Below are 16,764 nucleotides of genomic sequence, written 5' to 3' on the forward strand. Positions count from 1 at the left end.
AGGATATTGCTGATACAAATATTACCCTATAGACACTGATGATCCAGGGCTTTTGAATGACATCTGGTTCATAAGAACAAGGAATGACAAGTGGAGTGCACCCACCTGGGTGTCTCTTACACAGCTAAGACACTCCTGAACTTTGCTTATTCTCATAGAGTAAGAGTGGGTCCAAGAACATCCCTGAATTCTTTCATCCAACAGCAGTTTTGTTTGAGGAAAGGTTTTATGGTTGCACTTCACACTTGATAATCTTTGTCCCTTTGTACATCTGAAAGCACAGAAGACAAACTGCAGTTGAGGTAGTCAGAAGCTTACTGGAACCTATTTATTATCAAAAATCCTATTTGACTCTTTTTCTCTTTTTTTTTTCTTTATGTACTGGGAAAGTAGCTCCTAAACCAGGAATATGAAGTAGAGGTGGGAAGTGTGGTTTTCACATGTAGCAGCCTAAGTGCAAAGTTCTCATCTCAGTCTTGATGCTAAACCCAGCACATGTGAAGGGAGATGGTTTGGATATTCATGTGGGAATGTGGGTGCTATTTGGACTGACAATGCGGAAAATACACAAAATGTGGATTGCATTTAATGGTAGTGCCATTGTAAAAAAACTTGAGTTTCCAATATAAGTGCACAGGTGCAGTGTAAACCCTTAGACTTCCATAGTGCAGGGTGCAGCAAAGCATTCTAAGATAAGCATGCAGAGGCCAGTCTAATTAAAGGAAGATCTTAATAAAATTCCAGATTTAACAAAAATAAGGCTGCAAAGGGTTAAGTCACCATTTTTTTCAGTCTTCTCACTCATTCCATGTTGGATTTTTTTGTCATGTTGTGAAGCTGTTATTAGAACAGGAGAACAAGACTTCGAGATGAGCAAAGTGAAACTCTGTCACAGCTCCAAGGTTTGGGGGCTCAGAGCAGCCTCTGAGCAGAACCAGGCTCTCTCTAGTACAGGCACAGGAGGTGGGAGGCCAGTGGTGAAGATGAAGGCTGGGTCTGGATGTGCAGATGAATGCCACTGCACCCAATTACAACTCACTGTCGCATATAACTCAGCATTAATTATGTGACCTCCCTGCAGGCAGTAATTAGAGCAGGCTGCTCTTAAGACTGGGGAAATCTCCTTTGAGTCTGAGGAGGTCATGGTGCTGGTCAGGGCATTCCTTGTCTGACTGAAGCAGTGCTGCTTTAATTGACAAACAAAGCTTACAGTGTAAAACCCTGACAAAGCCTTGAAGCCTCCCTGTTCCTCCCCGTTTTTAGGTGATGGTACAAGAAGTGGGGCTGTAATGTCTGTTAGAACCAAGAGCCATTTTGCACATTCCATACTGAGAATCCATCTCCTGTGTTCATTTCTCACCTTTCTGAATTCTTGGGTATTGTCATCCTGCCATTTGGAAGTGGGAGACCACACCTGCTTATGCTATGTTCTCAAGCTGGACCCATGTCTGCGTAGCTCTGCATAAGGTGGTTTGGGGACATAGGTCTCCTGTGTCAAGACAAGCCACAGCATCCGAGATCAGTGTCCACTCTGCTTCTGCAGTTCAGTGGCAAAACCAGTTTGTTGTTTTCTCATCCAGGTGTGTTGGTGGCTTACAGTAATGACATCAGCCAAGACTTCTAAGAGGCCGCTTCAAATCCTTCCCAAGTGATATCCATGTTGCCTTCCAGCCTTGGGAAACACTGGCCTAGTTAGCTGCAAGTGCCAAAGCCTTTCAGCTTTCACTGTAGTCAGTGTGATCTACAGGTGCTTTTCACCTGTGATAAGGCCACCTTTCTTGAGATCACATACAAATGTGATTTGTGAAGACCAGTATTCAGTATTGAAGGGGTTATCGGCCTTATTGAAGAAGGTTATCAACCCTTTCTACAGGTGGGATTTGCTTGTTGAGCTCAGCACGAGAACTTGCTGCTTCACTGTGGTGGTAGTGCCTGGTGTCACCAGCAAACAATGGGACATGTAACTGGTGCAATGAGCAAGAACCATGCTCATAATGCTTTAAGGCAGACAGCAAATGAGACTTACTAAAATGTATAATTGTGCTTTTTCCTTTCTGTTCTGCCGCCCTGGAATTGCCACAGTGCCCCCAGGATGAAATGTCTGAATCTGGGCAGTCCTCAGCAGCTGCCACGCCGAGCACCACGGGAACCAAGTCCAACACTCCCACGTCATCTGTGCCCTCTGCTGCTGTCACCCCTCTGAATGAGAGCATCCAGCCCATCAGCGAGTACACCAATGGCACCACCAAGAGCAATAAGAGGGCACGAGAAAAGCGTAACAGCCGGAACATGGAAGTCCAGGTCACACAGGAGATGAGAAATGTCAGCATAGGTATGGCATCTGGAGCTCAGGTACTTGGTCACTAACATAATCAACTTCCCAGTGTCTATCTGTTACAGGGAGAGGCTAGGAGACTGCACTGTAAGTATATAATTTGAGGAAGCCTGACTTGGAAAGATACATGAATGAGACAGGGTTAATTGGATGTTAGCGGTTTTCTGCGTAGTAAATTTTTGAAAACATCAGTTTATATGAGTAATTTCACAAATTCACAGAATGGGAGCAGGTGACTGAGTTCAGTTCCCTGCAGTGACATGCATTCATGTCTTGGAACCTCTTTCATGAGCACTCAAGTCACGTCTTAGGCTGAGCTTTTGGGAAGCTGTTCCTGGATCTCATCAATATGAAAGTCAAAAGCTTATATTTAGTTTTCTCTCTGTATTTATTCATAAGTATTTTATATCCAGTTGTTCAAATGCCAAATTTGTCAGTGAGATTGAATAATTATTTTCCCTCTGTGCTCTTATCCCACACGGTGATTTGCTTAAAATAATTGTATCTAGCTGTTTTTCTCAGCTAAATGAGCTGATTTTTTTTTAGCCTCTTTCTCATATAAGAACACTCCCAAATCTGTGGAAGTTACAGTTGTTGTCTCTCAATTTTCCAGGGTCCTTTAGTAATTTGAATTCATGATTTCTTGTCAGGAAAGCCATTCTCTAAGCTTTAGCACCAGGCTGTTAAATAAATAAATGATTTAATAACATGATAAAAGCCCTTCAGCTGTGCCCATGTAGTGTCTGAGCAGGTCTACCCTGGATTGTGAGACTTGCAGTGGCCATCAGAAATGAAAAGTGATCTGTTTTACAGGTCATGAACTTAAAATACAAAAGGACTGTAAGATTTATCAAAGGTCATGAGGATAATCTGCAGGAGCACAGAGGTAAACGTAGGTCTATGAGGTTGGCATCTGAACCAGCTGATGATCTTCTTACCCAAGTTATTCCTTGGGAAGCAGAAGTTATAACTAAGTTATTACTGAAGCAGAATTTCTCTGCTAACATTCACAAGCTGGTTCCTAATGAAGTAAGACCATAAACCAATGTATAACATTTTTTGCTGTAGCACTGAAGGAGAACTGCCATGACTGAGTCCCAGTATGTATTTTCCTGAGGGGGCCCTCAGGGTCACAGATGTCCATCTGCCAGAGACTAGGATAGTTGTCCATGGAAGCATATGGGTTCTGAACAGCCTGCTGTTAGATTGTGATCTGGCTGTGGTCCTGGCCAAGGCAAGACCATGAAACACTTGTATCAGGAAAGCCAAACATGGATGTCAGTAGTTTGAATGCCCTATAAATACCGTGATTTGTACAGTTGCTGCTTTACAAGCTCATTAGCTATCAAGAGTTTTCTTGGGTCAAAATAATCTCTTTTTTGTATGTGTCCAGTTGTGAAGTGGAGGCTTTTTTTTTTTTTTTCACTTTCTTGGTGGAAGTGTGATGTTGTGGAATTTGCTCAGAGAAGATAGTTATGGCTTCCTTATGTGGTCTTCATATTCAGCCTTTCAGCTATTTCTCACCCCTAATGCAAAATCAATTCTCCATGCTTAGAAGTAATACACATACTTGAATTTTAATCATTTATTTTATGCATCTGTAATTAAAATGTCTGTCAGTGATGCATGTGCCTTAGAACTGAACTACCAAAAATGGTACTCAGAGGTATTTGCAGAAAAGCTTCCCAGCTTGGTAAAATAAAGCTGAGGAAGGCTGTGCTTGTGTTAGACCTGCTGGGTGTGGATGCCTGCTTTCTCAACAGATCCACATCACACTTTGTCTTCCAGCCTGGGTTTGCTGCCAGATGGCACAATGCCAGTCTGAAAGAAATTAACACTTCAGTTGTCATGGACTTTGTATATTTGGCTACTGAGATGTCTGTAAAGGTCAAAAATGTCACATCTGAGTTCATGGAGGGACTGATGTAATTCACAAATTAGGTCATTAATCTTCCAGGAATTCCTTGTGTGAACAGGCACCATGTTCATGTTGCTTGTTCAGAATAGGTGCAAGTCTGAGCTTTTGAACGTTTGATATCCAATAAACAGGACTTGACAAGAGGAAGAAATTCCTTATTCTTTAAATATTGGCTTCAGGTTGCAGATTACACACAAACCAGATTTCATTTATTGGTTTTGAAGTCAAGTTTCACTGTAATGGGTATCTAATCCAGTGCAGGCTTGAAAATTTGTATTGAAAACCTATTTCTGTTAAAAATAAATAGTGGCAGTTCCTAACAATAGTAATTCCTATGAAGCTGTACAGAAAATCACTGTTTTACCTTCAACTCAGCTAATGCTGTATAGGGAGGGTGGAGTTTTTTATTGGCAGATAAAAAAGGAGTTTTAGAATTTATTTCAATGGATAAAATATTTCTGCTTATCCCATTTTAGTGAGTGTTCAAGGCAATGACTTTAGTGATGCTTTGGAATGAGGGTGGGAAGGGGAATGCTTATGGTGTTCCTGTTCTGGAATTGAGAGACCATCTTCAGCCACTTTCTGTTCTGATTTTAAGACTTTGAACATGGCACCATGAAATCTTCAAATCTCAATAGTCAAAGCTGTAAAAGTCCCTTGAAGAAATACCATTCTCTGAAAGTCCTGATCCTGTACCTGATATGTACTGTCTTACCTAGGGATGGGCAGCAGCGATGAGTGGTCCGATGTGCAGGACATCATTGATTCTACCCCAGAGCTGGATATGTGTCAGGACCCCCGCCTGGAACGCACGGGTAGCAGGTACTGATTGTGACTTTTCCCTGTGTGCTCCGTCACTTGGCTTCATGAGGAGTGACGAATGGATGCTCTAGCTCATAGTAAGCTCACAGTGCAGCTATTTGAGACAGTCCATATATCCTGCCTAGTATTAGAGTACCTGACCTGCTTTGGGTTCTCCAAAAGGCAGATGCCTGCTAGTGATCTGCAGGAGGATGTGTGCAGCTGACCCAGGACTGGGCTCGTGTGCCTTACTGGTCAGGGGGTTTGTAGAGATGATGGAGCAGCAGAAGTTTTAAGACAAGAAAAGAGAACATGGGCTTAAGCTGTCAGGAATAGGGAAAAGATGCATTTGTCCAATAAGAGCTCAGTTCTGAATTCCATTTTAAAACCTCAAATTTCTTTCAGTTCTCATTTTTTCAAGTATTTGAGGAGTAGAGGCAGGGCTGCCCCCCAAGAGAGGACAAACAGAGGTAACCTCAGCAATCCCAATCCCACAGGCACTGGGCAGGGAGGTTCAGATCACTGGTAGTGAACCCTGTCAGCAGCTCCAGACAAAGCAAGGGTGTGAATTTGGTCTCAGTGTTACCCATGAGCAGCAGGAGACAGGACTGAAGACAGGTGCATCTTAGCAAAGAACTGAAGGCATAGGCATAGGCATGAGGTCAGAGGGAGCCCTGGGACCAGTGGGTAGGTGCGGTTCCCAGGTGAGGCTGGTCAGAGCAATTATGACCCGTCAGTGCTCTGAGCAGTGGTTACAAATCCTCAACACAGTTTTCAGAAGAATCATCAGACTTTTATTAAACTATTCTGCTGCTCTGATCCCTACCCATCACCCATTTTGTTCTAAATAGGAGGCTTCCTAAAGGCTATTGATTTTGGCACCACATTGTTGTGAGGCATAAGTACCTTGATCTGTTTTTACTCAAGTTTACCTTTTACCTTTGTCCAGTGGGTATTTTGGCACTGTCTCAGCAAAAAACCTCCCCAAAATGTTACAGATATGCAGAAAATATAGTACCCTGGCAGAGTGAAGGCAAGATTCATCTAATGGTCCCAGTCTGGACTGGATTTGCCCACCCTGTTGAGAACCCTGACTGAGAAGGGTATGAGCAGCAATAACACCTGCATTTCTCAGCTGTGAAGGCACACACAGTTAAGCTCCCCTTGAGACGTAGGATACCTGGACTATTTTTAGGGTCAGGAGGAATCTAGGGAGTTGAAACTGCTCTGTGTGGGGAAAACAAAAGTGACTGATGAGATCAGATAAAAATTTGGTCAAATCCAGGGGAAAGAAGGAAACAGAGAGGATTGATGCACTGGAGCTTTTCAGGCAGGAATCTCTACTCCAGGTGGTGAGACTGGGAGCTACAGCAGACACAGCCTGACTTGGACTGCTGACAGTGTGTGTGCTGCTCTGAAAGCAGAGTGCTTTCATGATACATATAGCTCTGAAAGCTGGATGTTGAACGGGAAAGTTCAGTCTGAATTAGGTCTCCAGGTCAGACTGAGTGCTGGTTTCTCTTGTCATTTGTGCTGACCATTGGATTGTGTGAACTGATTAATTGCAGTGCCATCACAGCACCATTTGTACTTCCTCAGTGCTCTCAGATGTTGTAGCTGCAATATCAGAGGCAGCTACTACACTCCATTTATAATCTCTAGGATTGTTTATGTGATAATGAAACCATAGAACTTGAGATCATCTCGGTTGATGCTGACCTTTCTGATACATTGCTGGAGAAATTGTACAGCTGCTGCTCATGCTGGTTGATGTTACTCATACAAGGCAGGGCACTGCACAGTGTTTATAACCCATATTAAGACAATTTTTAGAGTAGACAGCCACAATCCCAGAAGTTCCCTCACCTGCACCTCCTGTAACAACTCTGCTACTTTGAGCCATGAGGCTGTCAAGAAATACAAGATTCTTGATGGTATCAAAGACACTGAGAGGTGGAAATGTGCTGTCATCTGATAAGACTAAAAACTATTACCTTTGATTTACCTTTAATTAAATACATTTGGGGACATGTTTTTCATGTCCCCAAGTGTATTTAATGCTTTTCAATGCATAGGCTTACCCAAAGGGAAAACAGACCCTTCAGACTGATTGCACTTACTGGTTGGCCAAGTAAAAAGGCTGTTGCTATTTTCAGCATTGAATTTCCTGTTTGGTCTTGCTGGTATCTGAGGTTTCTATCTAGACTGATCGGAGCATGGGAATCCCTGCAGAATCTGACAGGTCAAAGCTGAGCTCTTCTGCGAGTTGAAATTTTTCCGTGAAATACTGAATAGTCCTTGTGTGACTTCAGAGTAAATGATCTGGGTGAGCTTTGAGGTTGTGGATGATATATGTGTCCTCAGCACAAGAAGGACTTGAAGCTGTTGGAGCAAGTCCAGAGGAGGCCATGGACATGCTGCAAGCCCCTCTGCTCTGGAGCCAGGCTGGGAGAGCTGGGGGGTTCACCTGGAGAAGAGAAGGCTCCAGGGACGCCTCAGAGCCACTTGCAGGGCCTAAAGGGGCTCCAGGAGAGCTGGAGAGGGACAAGGGATGGAGGGACAGGACACAGGGAATGGTTTCCCACTGCCAGAGGGCAGGGTTAGATGAGATATTGGGAAAAAATTCTTGTCCATCAGGGTGAGGAGGCCCTGACACCGGTTGCCCAGAGCAGCTTTGGCTGGAAGTGTCCAAGGCCAGGTTGGATGGAGCTTGGAGCAACTTGGGATGGTGGGAGGTGTCCCTGCCCATGGCAGGGGGTTGAAACAAGGTGGTCTTCAAGGTCCCTTCCAACCCGAATCATTTAATAATTCTATGATATGGGGAATAACACATGCTATTTTCTTTACTCAGTGTGCTTCCTGATTCATTCAATGGTGAACAGATGGGTTTTGATTGCAATAGTCTGAGATGCTCAGTATTTCAAAGATAAATATTTGAACTTAAATGTTGCCAAGTAACAAGATTCCTTCTGTTTTTTTGCTTCCAACAATAGCCCAACACAGGGGATTGTGAACAAAGCATTTGGCATCAACACAGACTCCCTGTACCATGAACTTTCCACAGCAGGGTCTGAGGTCATTGGAGATGTTGATGAAGGAGCAGATCTGCTAGGTAAAACCTTGTTATTTTCTCTGGTACAATGACTCCATATTAAGCTTCTAGAAACATTTAAATTCTCTTTTTCTTTCAGAACTTGGATGTTTTGGTTTTTTTAAGAATGCATGGAAATTGAGATACATGTGATAGAAGCATGTACCTACAGTACAGTAATGATTATTTAGAAAATAATCTCAGCTGTTAGATAACTTTTATTTGGGTTGTCTTTAGTGCATAAGCTATTTTTCTACGGGATTCTCCCACACAAATAATTTGAAGACAAAATTTGCTTCTTCTCCTTCTGGCTGAAAATTCCTCCCCCAATAATTATATACTGAGAGAAAAAATTTGTTTGAAATTTGTTAGAAAGTAACTTACTTGGTTAAGTTTTTGCTGTTTAAATGATGTGGGAATATTATGGTCTGTAATGCAATATTTACTGTTTTGCAGTCAGCCTAAGAGATGTCATAATTAACTTTTTAAGATGATTTTGAAGGTGTTTGTAATACCTGTAGCCAGGCTGTGTTCTGTGTTCCTGGCTGGGACCCTGCAGCAGTCAGAGGAGCAGCTTTGCCTCAGGGAGCACTCTGAGCCCTCTCCATACTTTTTCTATTGGATTCCTGAGTATCTAGATCTTGTTTTTTGGCAGAATTTAAGCATGTTTTTAATTCTTGCTATTTTCCTGCATCAGGACGGTACAAGTGGTCTTTGAATACTCAGGTGACATGGGCAGCTGATAGAGTTGATAACAGTATAGCTCATTTTCCATGTTACTGCTTGCTTTAAGGAGCCTTAGGACACATGAGAACTCCAGAAACAAGGCGTTATGTGTACTTAGCGGCAAGAGATCTGATCTGAAAGCAAGCATTTCCTTTCTGTGATTACTGATATAGATCTGCTTATGGAGAATCTTGTAAGTTTGGTTCTGTGTATGTGTCCAGAATAGAATGAGCTAAAATGTGTCATACAGACTTGCAGCAGCTCACCTTTGTCCAAATTATGAAGGTACTTGTATCAGCTTTGATATGTCTTGTATCAGGACCCTTAAAAAGCATATGTTTTTGCGGGGGGGATAGATTTTGCCCTATTAAACAAAAACTTAACCTTGAAGATGCAGACTGAAAACTGGAAAGGAGTTAATAAATTACTTCTTCTTTGATGAAAGACAAGTATCTGTGAAACCGTACTATTATAACCAATAATGTGACTGGAATTAAGAACATGAATCAGACCATCATGAGACTGCTCACAGTAGCTTTTTGATATGAGTAGGTCTGGGTTGGTTTTTTTTTTTTTTAATCATGCAGCATGTATGAGAGCCCTCATGCCATTGCCTAAAGCATAAAATCATTTATTGTTTCACCTTCAACTCAAGATTGCCAGAATAAAAAAAATCTGCAGAATACTCAGGATGAGCACACAGGCTTACTCTGCCTGCAGTGGGAGCCAGTCTGTGCAGATATTTACAAAACCAGGAATTTTGAAGGAAAAGCAAGATTTCCAGGTTTGAGAATTCCCTGGATGCTAGTAGCCATTTGCAGAAGGGCTGGGGCTCCTGCTTAAAGGGAAGCTTGACAGTAGGAACTACATGTGATAGTTAAAGCCATAGAATGAATTTTATTTAGCCAGCTTCATACATATCAGGAGCTCTCTTCCTGGCAGAATCCAAACACTAAAACCATGGATAATCTTGCCATTGACTATCTGCTTTATCTTGGTCCTCATGTCCACTCCTTCCTCATCAAGGAGTGTTCAGTTGATTCTGTGGCTTTGTCTGCTAATTACTGTGCCAACTGCTGCTTTCTTTCTCCCCCCAAAATGGCTGGGGTGTCAGATATTATTGTCTTGGAAGAGTTACTATTCTGGAAAATTACTTACTCGGTGTATGAACAGCTTCAGACAACGTGCTTCCCACTTTGGAAGCCTGCCTTCTGGAAATCCACTTCCCCTTGGGATTACCCTGTAGGCTGACCCAGCGATCAGCAAGAAATGCAGACTGTTGTTTTCAAAGGGCCAAAGTTTTTTTTTGCCCAAATATTGCATGGTTGTTCACTACAGTCTCAGATGAAGTCAAAGGTGCTTCACCTCTTCTTGCTATAAGGCTACCCAAAGACTTCGGTGTGGTGAGATGTCTGTTGTTTGGGAGTTACTACTTGCAATAAAATGTACAAAGACCTTGTTGAACAGTGCCCATGTAAGTGTGGGCCCTGAAGATCACAGTATAGTTTCTGAAGACTGCAGCATGGCTTATGAGGAGGACATTTCTGTGCTGGGACCATTTTCTAGCCTGAGCAGAGCTGCAGAACCCTTTCAGGTGATCCCATGGCAGGCCAGCAAAATAGGAAGACTGGTTTCTTTTCAAATGTGGGAGATGGACTGTGCCTTTTTTTGTGATCAACGTTGATCTAATTAATCCTTTTGCTGAGTTCTGGCCATTGACTTTGGCACAAAAGAGTGTTTTTAAAATGAATACAAAAATTGCTGGTTGTACAAAAAGAGGAAGCACAGAGAGATCTCAGGGGTTGTGTCTCTCAACAACAAATGAGACTGGTGCTTTTTTTTTGTCTTCGCACAATAGAAAGTACAAAAGAAAGTCTGGTAAAGATAGAAGCAAAGGGCTAGGTCTTAGGGCTGACAAAAATCTGTCAACATAAACCAAAATTTTGCCTTTTTTGTTCGGTAGAATGTTCTCTCTTTGTGCTGTACCTTCGAGTCTGAAGAGACACAGAGAAAATGGTGCTTTATGAACATGATATAAGGAACAAGATCCACAAGCTGAAAGAGTCCTCTAGGTCATATTTAGAGCTCGCTTCTTTCTGTAAATCAAATTCATGAATGACTCTAAGCTCACTTAAGTGAAGACTTACTACTTCCTCCAGTCTCTCAAAACTTGGCAGTCAATCTGTAAAGAATATTCTCTTTTTTTTTTTTGGTCTCAGTTCCTTAAAGAAAGAGAAATTTAATTAAAGATGACTTTAAGAGCAGGGCTTACAGAAATTACCCTTGAGCACTGACTGGCAGTCAAGTCTGATTCTGAAGTGGAAAATCCCATTTATTCCTGGTACATAAATTGGTACTCTTCATGTTTTATTATTTTCAAAAAACCCACAAAACACGTGGGTTTCCTCCTGCCACTAATACTGCTTTACATACATGGGATTGTATAGGAAGTATTCTGGAGGAAAATGGGGAGTGAGAGCAATTATTTACTAATGAGCATTGAGGACCAAATTCCCTTAATTTCTCCTACAGACTTGGGAGCACTAGTTGGCAGTTTGCCTGCATATTCACTTGTTAATCACAAGTGATCCTGGGTAGGGTCCTGTTCTCCCATCTCCCCTTTTGTCAGCTTCCCCTTCTACCAGATCCCCCTTCCTGCTCTTCCCTATCCCAGGTGTTTCCAGACACAAACGATCACGGCAGTTCTGGTGTGCTCAGTGGACAGGCCCTTTCACTGGGGGTGGTGACGGTGGTGAGCTGATTGCCCAGAGAAGCTGTGGCTGCCTCATCCCTGGAAGTGTCCAAGGTCAGGTTAGAGGGGGCTTGGAGCACCCTGGGATAGTGGAAAGTGTCCCTGCCCATGGCAGAGGTTGAAACTGGATCATTCCAACCCAAACCGTTTTTGATTCAGGTTTAGGATAACAAACTGTATTTGCTTTGGAAATTAAACAGCAGGGGGTCTCTTGTAAAGACAGTAATACAGTGTTATTAGTGTAAGTTATGTACAGTGTTGTGTACAGAAGTTGAAATGAGATTTTGAAACCAACTTTGTTACACTGTACAAAAAAAGGTTTTAAATGCAACCAGTTGTCTTTTGCAAGCTGAAGTGTCACTGGAGAGCACAGTTACAGTCAGAAGATACAGCTGTTAAAATGGCAAGGTGAGAGGGAATGAGCTGTTCTGTATTTAGTGGTAGATGACTAAATAAAGACAAAAAGAAGGTTTACCCAGTCCAGGAAGATCCGATTGCCTCAGATTCAGCTCTGGAAATCTGGGGATAGCTGAGGTGTGTGGTTGCAGTTGTACCATGGGTTACCTTTCCTTGGTGTTTTTTTCTGTCCTAAATGTAGAGTCATGCCATCAACAGCTATGGCAGGTCCTGTCCTTACTATTTCATGCCTTTTGACATTGAAATGGCTGAATCATTGTTAATTTTTTTTTGAACAAAATTTTGATTTTGTTGGTTTTAGTCACTGATGGATCCTTTTTCACTTCCTTTTTCCCTTGTCTCTCTGTGCTTCGCTGGACATGGCGCATAGGGGAGTTCTCAGGTGTGTATCTTCTGCTCAGTTCTCCTTGTTTCTTTTTTTCTGGTTGAGGTTGGATAATATGGTATACACGTGTGATACTCCCCTGCTCTTGTCCAAACACGGTTGGCTTTGCAGACTTCTCCCACCTCGCCTTGCTTGGTTGCCTCACACTGGTGGGTCCCTGCAGCGGGAGGTCCCTGCTCTGCTCACGTTCCTGCTACCTTTCAACCCGCTTTCTCTTTTGTGGCTGTGGGCAGGTTTGCTCCACAGTGTCACACTAGCCTGTTATTCAAGGTCTTAGGGCTCAAAGGGCTTTTTTTCTGCCAGGAAGGGTACTTGTAGCAGAGGTTGAGTGGCACAGACTGAGTGAGGGTCCCACTGTCCTCTCCATGGCCTGTGCTGTGAGGAGTTCCCTCCATGTGCCAGTGGCTGTGGGGGGTTACCTGGTGCAAACCAACCCCCTTTGTGTATTGTAGTGACATTAAAGACACTTTTGGGATGGGTTAGAGTGGCAAAGCCTCTGTCTTTAGTGGAAACTTTGCCTTTCTATCTCAGGAGCTGGGTGATGGCTCTGTCCTTTGTTGGGGGAGGCTGCTCGCTGCCCTAGGGCCGTGCTCTGCCATCAGGTTTGCACCTGCTTGAAAAATACACTTGGGCCATGATGCAATTTCAGTTGAAGTCAAGGGAATCTCTCTTGATTACAGTGCAAACTGGGTAAAATTTACCCTGTAGTAAAGGTGGTGACCTGGCAGCTGCGATAGCGTCATGTGCCAACAAGCTCTGCCATGTCCCTGTGCCCGGCACTGCTCAGTGTGGGCTCCGTGATGATACCAAGAAAGGGACGGCATCATCCCTTCTTCTCATTCAAACTGGTTTTACTGTAAGCCATATTTTGTGTGAACATTCCTCAGAAAACCTCCCACTGAAGTTGGGTTGGAGTTTGTTGCAGTGTGGAGGTGGATTTGGGCCTTTCTAGCCCAGATGAAAGCTTTGATACTCAGCCCCACTTTTGCTTTTTTCCCCCTGCTACTGTCCTTTCTTCACCCTTTTCACAATGTCTGTTGACCTGCCTTTGTTGTGGTGATGGGAAACTTGAGGATGTATCATACAAGGAAAATTGTGAAGATGAGGGAAGCAGATGAGGTCATCTGTTGTGATGGTTTAAACAAAGGAGGAAAGATTTAGATTAGATATAAGAAATTTTTTTTTTTTGCAATTGGAGTGGTAGTGCCCTGGCAGAGGTTGCCCAGAGAAACTGGGACTGCTTCATCCCTGGGCCAGGGTTCAAGGCCAGGTTGGATGGAGCTTAGAGAAGTGTGGTCTAGTGGGAGGTGTCCCTGCCCATGGTAGGGGACTGGAATTGGATGAATTTTAAGGTCTCTTTCAACCCAAACCGTTCTGTGGCACTCTAAAGTAAAGGCCCTGTTAGGTCAGGCTGCAGCAGAACAAGATAACTTTCTACCAAGCATCATGTGTACTGGCACCACACACTGTACATGTGCTGACGAGTTGCTCTGTTTGCTGTTTACAGACTGGTACTTAATGGCTGCTGTTTTTCTCTTCCTTTCTTCCCCTTTGTACCCATCTCTTTCTGTTCCCTTTCTCGTATGGGATGGCTCTCATAGTACGGGATGATTTCTTTGGTAAGGCAAAGGCCTCTTTTCTTTTCTTTTCTTTTCTTTTCTTTTCTTTTCTTTTCTTTTCTTTTCTTTTCTTTTTTTTTTCTTTTCTTTTTTCTTTTCCTCTTTTTCTTCCTTTTCTCTCTTCTCTTCTCTTCTCTTCTCTTCTCTTCTCTTCTCTTCTCTTCGTGCATTTTTTTATGCATTCCTTTTATCCACTCATCATCCATCCATATGTCTTGCATCACCTTGGTTTGGTTTTTTGTGGTGGTGGCAGCACCTCCAAGAAGCAGGATGCAGCTGCTCTGCAGAGGTGGTTTGAGGATTCTGATCTGTTTCATTGTAGTTGATTATCCACTTTGATGCTTCACACTTTGCCTGGCTGTGGGAGGAATATGGTGTAGGTGCTCTGCTGGACAGGGCTTTGCCCAGAGCTCACCTCCCTTTGCTCCACGCCCCAAAGGGTTGAAAACGGAAAATTTTCTTCCCATGAGCAGAGCTGTCCCATTACAGCCTGTGCAAGATGATCTTGTGGTGCCATTCCATGGCTCTGGGAGGCTTCCTCTTGTTCTTTGTTGCCAGAGGAGCCTTTCTGACCTCTAGATGGTTAAGGCATTGGGCTGTCACTTCATCACACACAAGCAGAAGCTGTGGTGAAGGATACTGACAAAATGCTGTATGGCCTTTAATTCTGGCATGGTAGCTCACCCTCTTCCCCAGAATTTTTCTCTCCCTAAAACAGCTGCAGAGAGGGATGTATGATTCAAGAATATGAAGGAAAAAGATTTAATCCAAAAAGGATGGAGATGAGCTCTTCCCTTGATGTTCTTCAGCTCCTTTAATGTTCTTGTGCCAATGTAATGCCTTACAGGCTAAATACTTAATTGCTTATTTGTAGAATCACTAAAAAATTCAATAAACAGAAGACTTCTCAGTCTTCTGACTGATACGCGGCATGTCACAAAATTAAAAAAAAGGGCTATAGATCCTTCACCTTACCAACCCGAAATACACTGTAGTTTGCATTGATGTTAGTGTTTCCCACTTTTGTGCTGTTGGAATATTCTCTGACACACGCTGGCCTGAAACATCAAAGTGATTAATTATCTGCCACTAATTTTTGAAAAGTTTTTTGAAAATGCTGCTTCTTACTCATTCTTGCTGGGAATTCGCTTTTGTCATCATAAATTCATCCCATTTAACTGTGGGAAGAGGATCTGTGTGTTGGAGTGTTTTGATGTGTTCTCACTTCTCATGCGCTGCCATGTTCCTCTAACTTCCATTTAATTCAAGTTTGTGTTGTTTTTATTTTCTGCAAATACTAATTAATCAGCAAATGACGTATCATGAAGGCTGTTGATGTCTTTGCTATGAAGGAAGAGAGAGTTCAGAGGGCAGGACAAATACTGATTATGGGGAGACTTCTTCATGCTCTGGGACCTGTGGTGAGATATGAGCTGCACCCCTCAGCACTGTCCTCCAACAGGAAGAGGCCTCTCTGCCTTCAGCTCTCAGGTGGCCTCTGTTCCACACTATAAGACAGAGACCCTGGGACTCAGCAAGTCCCTAGCAGTAGGAAACAATCCAGATATGCTTTTAGTCCCTAAATTTCACTGGTTTTATGAAACACTGAATTCAACCTTCACTCTTAGCCCCAGATGTGTCAGTGTTCTTGTAAACCAGTCTGCAGACTTCAGCTGTACATGGATGCCCAAGTGCAAGTGCAGAGTGTCTGCTGTAATGTTAAGTGGGGGTCTCAAGTGGTGGAACCGAGACTTCACATTTTAGACATCTGTGAGAAAGCTGTTAGAGTTAGGTATAGCAAGGGACAATCTGAAGTCCTATTAAAATTGCTCTAGCAGAAGGTGGAAAATGGGGAAGCCTTTCATGTGCGTGAAACTTGTCACAAGCATGATCCCAAATCATGCAAACAGAAAATTTGACTTATACTAAGACAGGAAGAAAAATCACTAGTGTACAGGACAGCAGCTTGGACAGTGTTCTGCTATCCTCTGTGAAAAACCCATAAACTCTACCTTCATTCAGTGTGAGGAATGATAAAAAATGTTTGCAATAGCTCATGGCTGAACCAGGAGTTACTGCCTTGACTTCCCCTGATTTGTATTAGTGAAGCTCTCCCCTCTATCCCTCACAAAGAGGTCTGTGAAGGTTGGGGTGAGAAGCTAGATCTGAGTTTGGATTCTGTACAGGACACGTGGGTGCCTTTGCTGGTGCTGTTTGGTCATTCAGGTAGAGACACTGCACTTTGCACACAGGACACAGGAATCTAGGGAGGCCTAACAAAAGTGATTCTTTTCCTCAAGCATAAGTTAGGCAATGCCACAAAAACTGCATGTTTCTAGGAGAGCAGGTGAAAACTGCCTGGCCTTTCTTTTCAGGAATGGGCAAAGAAGTGGGCAATCTGCTGTTGGAGAACTCTCAGCTGCTGGAGACCAAGTAAGGAATTGTCGCATGCTCTGACCTACCTGCCTGGTTATAAACAAGATGTCACCTTGGAGTAGGTCTTGGCCAAAACTCCTGCCTACTTGTTTATCTAACTGGTTGTCCTGAATACTTGTTCCTTCACTTGTAGAAGAAGAATTGCTCTCCTAAGCTGTTTCCTAGCTATTTCTTTTCTGCAGACACTTGGATAAAGCCTCTAGGCATGTGCTGGTAGGGCCTGATGCCATCTGAGATCAGTTGCAAGCTTTAAATTCGGTGGGAATCTGTGTGTTGGTCTGAGC

General features: G+C 43.1%; 1 protein-coding gene across 22 annotated transcripts in view; it reads left to right on the forward strand.

Annotated features, from left to right (window-relative positions):
• Positions 1-16,764, forward strand: part of MAPK8IP3 (mitogen-activated protein kinase 8 interacting protein 3) — a 70,469-nt gene that overhangs the window by 29,201 nt on the left and 24,504 nt on the right. For 10 of the 22 annotated variants that reach the window (XM_041462071.1, XM_041462072.1, XM_041462077.1 and 7 more), the window contains 5 exons: positions 2,083-2,332; positions 4,973-5,075; positions 8,048-8,166; positions 12,411-12,422; positions 16,420-16,477. In XM_041462071.1, the coding sequence (XP_041318005.1) occupies positions 2,083-2,332; positions 4,973-5,075; positions 8,048-8,166; positions 12,411-12,422; positions 16,420-16,477 (542 nt within the window). Of the gene's footprint in view, positions 1-2,082; positions 2,333-4,972; positions 5,076-8,047; positions 8,167-12,410; positions 12,423-14,026; positions 14,045-16,419; positions 16,478-16,764 lie in introns of all 22 variants that reach the window. The other 12 variants (XM_041462076.1, XM_041462074.1, XM_041462088.1 and 9 more) reach the window with 2 other exon arrangements.

This window comes from Pyrgilauda ruficollis, unplaced genomic scaffold, assembly GCF_017590135.1.
Source record: "Pyrgilauda ruficollis isolate IOZ18807 unplaced genomic scaffold, ASM1759013v1 scaffold16, whole genome shotgun sequence".
Classification (NCBI taxonomy): Eukaryota; Metazoa; Chordata; class Aves; order Passeriformes; family Passeridae; genus Pyrgilauda; species Pyrgilauda ruficollis.